At 50.0% G+C, this 5,030-nt stretch overlaps 1 protein-coding gene and 1 pseudogene across 1 annotated transcript in view; one reads left to right on the top strand and one right to left on the bottom strand.

Moving 5' to 3' along the window:
* Positions 1–714: 714 nt before the first annotated feature.
* On the bottom strand, positions 715–840 carry LOC115065240 (annotated as a pseudogene).
* Positions 841–1,436: 596 nt separating this feature from the next.
* Ccm2 (CCM2 scaffold protein) overlaps positions 1,437–5,030 on the top strand; it is a 49,472-nt gene continuing 45,878 nt past the window's right edge. The window contains exon 1 of the mRNA XM_021210497.1: positions 1,437–1,579. Within this exon, the coding sequence (XP_021066156.1) occupies positions 1,550–1,579 (30 nt within the window). The 5' untranslated portion in view covers positions 1,437–1,549. The remainder of the gene's footprint in view (positions 1,580–5,030) is intronic.

The following is a 5,030-nucleotide window of genomic DNA, read 5'->3' as shown; positions in this document are numbered from 1 at the left end:
TGAGGCCAGCCTGGTCTACAAAGAAAGTTCCAGGACGGCCAGGGCTACACAGAGAAACCCTGTCTCGAGAAACAAACAAAAAAAATCTATAACTTTACTCTGGCAGGGCCCGAATGCCCTTGCTCTTGTAATTTTTACCTTCCTAATGTACCAAGGATAGGAGAGAATAAAGCTTTAAAATTTTATACACACACACACACACAGTTTTGGCTTGGGTGTGAGATTAGTGAACGTAGAGGCTTGGGTGGACCATAGGTCCATAACTTTCCAGGGAACCCACAGCCACACCCCGTGAACTGCCTCTCAGCTATCATGTTTTTTAATTTATTTTCATTAAACATTTCTTCTTAGAGGTGTAGATCTTCTGGAGGCGAAGGAAGTTGAACTTGAGCCTTATAGCATGGACATGATGACCTGGCCCTTTGTGAACCCTGGTTATCTTATACCTTTCAGCTTCCCAAAAGCATCTTTGCATACATATGTGTGTGGGTGGCTGGAGCCTAGATTAGAAACAACATAAATTCAGGAACATGAATATCGACCAGAATACTATCTTTTTTGTTTGTTTGTTTTTAGAGACAGGGTTTCTCTGTATAGCCCTGGCTATCCTGGAACTCACTCTGTAGACCAGGCTGGTTCGAACACAGAAATCTGCCTGCCTCTGCCTCCCAAGTGCTGGGATTAAAGACGTGCGCCACCACCGCCCGGCCAGAGTCCTATCTTCAAGATGTTTTAGAACCCCCCCATACAGACAACAGGCTGCAAACACTACCAAGGAGGTGGCTGTTGGCAGCTATTGTACATTTTTGGATTCTTCTATTGAGACTCTTGTAGCTACGGTTGACCCTGAATTCATTTTCCTGTCTCTAGCAGCCAGGTGCTAGGATTACACAGGAGTGCGCCGCCACGCCCAGCCAGAATAGAAAGTTACTAGAAAAGGGTTTCCTTGTGGCTCAGAGTAAAAAAGCGAGAGATGCCAAGTGGCAGCGCGCCCAGAACCAGGGCTGGAGACTGGCTCGGTCCCTTCCCGGGGGCTTGAGGCCCGCCTCCCTAATCGCGAGGCAGGCTGGGAAGTCGGTCACCCTAAAGATGGCGGCAGAATTGAAAAGTTGGAGCCACTCCCGCGCGGCTCTGAAGGGACTCGGGAGAGCTGGGGGGATACTGGGGCGCCTTTCCAGAGGGGATGGGAAGGACTGGAGGGCAGGCAGGTGTGCTCCTCCCGCCCTGAGGAGGCGTGGAGGGGTCCGGAGTGACCCTGGGTCTCTTCGGGGGCCTTCGGGAAAGCACGGGAGCGCCCTCCCAGGGCCCAGCGGGTGCCTCTAGGCGGAAGTGCGGGAGCGCCGAGGCTGTGGGCGGGGCGTGAGGGGGCGGGGTCTCCGGGGTGGGCGGGCTCCCTAGGTCCGGAAGTGCGGGTGGGGCGCGGCCGGGGCGGAGACTGCGGGCGGGCCGGCGGCGCGGCGAGCGCGGGGGTGGCGGGCCCAGAGCGAGCATGTAGCGGCCGCTGGCAGTGGGGCTCCCGGGGCGGGCCGCGGGGGCCGCACGCGGCGACATGGAGGAGGAGGGCAAGAAGGGCAAGAAGGTGAGCGCTCACCGGCGCGTCCTGCCGCCGGGCCGGGCCGGGCCGGGGCGTGGGATGGGGGTCCGTCGGGGTGGGCGGGCGGGCGGAGCGGGCAGGGACAGCGGTCAGGTGGGCCTGCGGCTCCCGGAGGAAGTGCCGCGCCTTTCCGGTGGGGGGGTCCCTTTTGCCGCTCGCCCCCGGCCTGCTCCAGACGGCCTGTCAGGGGGCCCGCCTTCCCCGCGCGCCGGCCTGGGGCCACAAAGGAAGTGGGCCCAGTGAGGGGCCAGAAGGTGGCCTGGGCTGCAACTTGGGCCACTGGGCTGTGCCGTGACCGGCGAGGCTTTTGCTGCCCACTTGGCTTTGTTTTTGGATGTCCAGTAAAAGCAAAGATGTATGTACTTAGCTTTTCGGCGGGTTCGCTCGTCGACTGTCGCTCCTATTTAATACCACTGAGTGATTTTAGTGACGTTATGTTTGGCAGTAGGATTTAGGACATGGTTCAAGAGGCTCCTTCGTTTCTGTAGTTTAAAAATGTGGCTTTAATTACAGGCTTGAGTCGTTGATAAAGAACATTTTAAGGAGCCTGGGAAGACCATGTGGGGATGAACTGCTTTAACTGCCTTTAAAGCGAAAAGTGGGCTTTGATAAAAATGTATCCCTTTCAAATAAATGCTTTGCAATCTTCATGTTTGCCTGTCATTTTCATTTTGATAAATGTGTGCACGTTGTGGACAAGTTTAAAACAGACTTTGATGTCCTAGCTCAGCACCACCCGGCCTCCTTGTAGCCTTTAATTGGCCACACCACTCATCACCTTGTTTAGGAGGTGTCCCATTTTTCAGAAAGTCTTACTTGAAATAGAGTGGCCAGGTGGCCTTCAGGGAGTCCAGGCCAGCGGCCCTGCCCCCACTTTCTTTTGTTTGAAGACAGAAAGTTGCACTTGCTGTTTAGATGGCCTGTCAACTTGTTACCTCCAAAGATGGTTTAAGGCTGGGAAACGAGCCCAACAAAGTAATTCAGCCTACAAGGATAGACAAGGGGGGTTTGAGCATTGTAAAAGGACTTAGCTAGAAAAGAGGGGTACTGTGTAGGAAGGACTTGGCCCAAGTATGGATGGTGCTGAACTGTGCCAGCTGGTCTTTGCAATGCCGGTAGCTATATCCCTAGAGACTATTCATTGTATTTGTCTCAGACTCTTAGTGCCCTGTAAGACACCTGGCCCACGTTCTTGTTTGGGACAAATTGCCTGGCTGGTTTATGTTGTTTTGTATATCATCCCAGTTTGGGTAGGAAGCTGAGGAGCAGAGAGATGTATTAAGACTTCCCCCTGATCTTTCGGATCAGTAGCAAGAAAATCTTACAATTATATGCAGTGAAAAAAATAGTAAGTACAGACAAAGGCAGTGGTTAATTTCAGTGTTACAGTTAAAGGAGGTAATGGGTTGTGTCGGGATCTATGCTAGCAGTTGTATGCATTCTGCCCCCTGCTTTAGTTTGTTCCCTGTAAACAAGTGAGACAACCTTTGGGACCTGAATTTCTATGTAGGCCATGACTTACCACAGTTTACAAGGTCTCTTCCTATAAGGAGCTTGCAGAACCTTCCTAATGTGCTTGTCTTTGAGATAGCCTTCTCTGTTATATAGCCCTGGCTATCCCACAACTCACATATCTAGACCAGGTTGGCCTAAATCACTAAGATCCTGCCTCTTCAGTACTGGGTTAAAAGCTGTGCCACAACACCTGACTTTTTTTTTTAATTAGGATTTATTATACATAAGTACACTGTAGCTGTCTTTAGACACCACCAGAAGAGGGCATCAGATCTCATTACCGGTGGTTGTGAGCCACCATGTGGTTGCTGGGATTTGAACTCAGGACCTTTGGAAGAGCAGTCAGTACTCCTAACCACTGAGCCATCTCGCCAGCCCCCCCTCTTTTAAAGGTTTATTTATTATTTTATGTATATGAATACACCATTGCACTCTTCAGACACACCAGAAGAGGGCATCAGATCCCATTACAGATGGTTGTGAGCCACCATGTGGTTGCTGGGATTTGAACTCAGGACCTTTGGAAGAGCAGTCAGTGCTCTTAATTGCTAAGTCATCTCTCCAGCCTTACACCTGACTTCTCCCCCACCCCCCCAGACAGGGTTTCTCTGTGTAGCCCTGGGCTGTCCTGGAACTCACTCTGTAGACCAGGCTGGCCTCGAACTTAGAAATCTGCCTGCCTCTGCCTCCCAAGTGCTGGGATTAAAGGTGTGCGCCACCACCGCCCAGCTGAGGCTCTTGTTTTTATATTAAAAGTTTACTTTTAATTAAAATTTTTTAATTTATTTTTATTTTATGTACATTGGTGCTTTGCCTGTATGTACACCTGTGTGAGAGTGCCAGATTCTCTGGAACTGGAGCTACAGGCAGTTTGTGAGCTGCCATGTGAGTGGTGGGAATTGAACCCAGGTCCTCTGGAAGAACCGCCAGTGATCTTTTTGTTTTTAATTAACTAGTTTATTTATATCCCAGACGCTGCCCCTCCCCCTTTCTGGTCTTCACTCACAGAGTCTTTCCTTCCATTCCCTCTCCTCTCCTCTCATTCTGAGAGTATGGGGTTACCCGTGGGTATTCCCTCACCCTGGTGCATCAAGTCTGTGCCAACAGCCAGTGTTCTTGATTGCTGAGCCATTGGTCCAGCCCCTTTTAATTTTGTATATGTACATGTTTGGGTTTGCTCATGTACGTGTGAGTACCTACGAAGGCCAGAGGTAATGGATATCCCTGGAGCTGGTTTTAGAAGCAGTTATAAGCCACAAGATAGGATGTTGGGAATTAAACTAGAATCTAATTCAAGAACAAACAGCAAGTGGTTTTAACTCCTGAGCCATCTCTCCATACCTGAATAAGCCTCTTATGTACAAAATATTCTCAGATGTTGTATATTATAGTATTATGCAAGACTGTATATGATACAATGTAACCTTCTCTGCCCTCATTTTCCGAGACAGGGTCTCACGTAGCCCAGACTAGTGTGAAACCTAGTATGTAGTCAAGGATGAAGGACCTTTAACTCTGATCTGCTGCCTTCCTCTGAGGGCTGGGATCATAGGTATGCACGTGGGGACTAAATCCAGGGCTCTGTGTGATAGGCATTCAGTCATTCTATCAGTTTAAGCTACATTCTGTTTTTTTACCATTTTTAAGGACAGGTACTTAATGGCCCAGGCTGGTCTCGAACTCATTTTGAAGCTAAGAATGACTGAACTATTCAACTTCTGACCCTCCTGCCTCTGCCTTCTGAGAACTGGGATTGCAGGCATGTACCATCTTGTCTGGATTTAAGGATTGCTGGAATGAGCCCAGGACTTTGTTCAAGCTAGGCAAGTGCTTTGCTAACTAAACTATATCCCTGACCCTCAAATTAATCCCCCACTCCTTGGTGTGTGTGTGTGTGTGTGTGTGTGTGTGTGTGTGTGTG

This window comes from Mus pahari, chromosome 13, assembly GCF_900095145.1.
Source record: "Mus pahari chromosome 13, PAHARI_EIJ_v1.1, whole genome shotgun sequence".
NCBI lineage: Eukaryota > Metazoa > Chordata > Mammalia > Rodentia > Muridae > Mus > Mus pahari.
The sequence above is the reverse complement of the archived record's forward strand: the minus strand, read 5'-3'. Positions and strand labels throughout refer to the sequence as shown.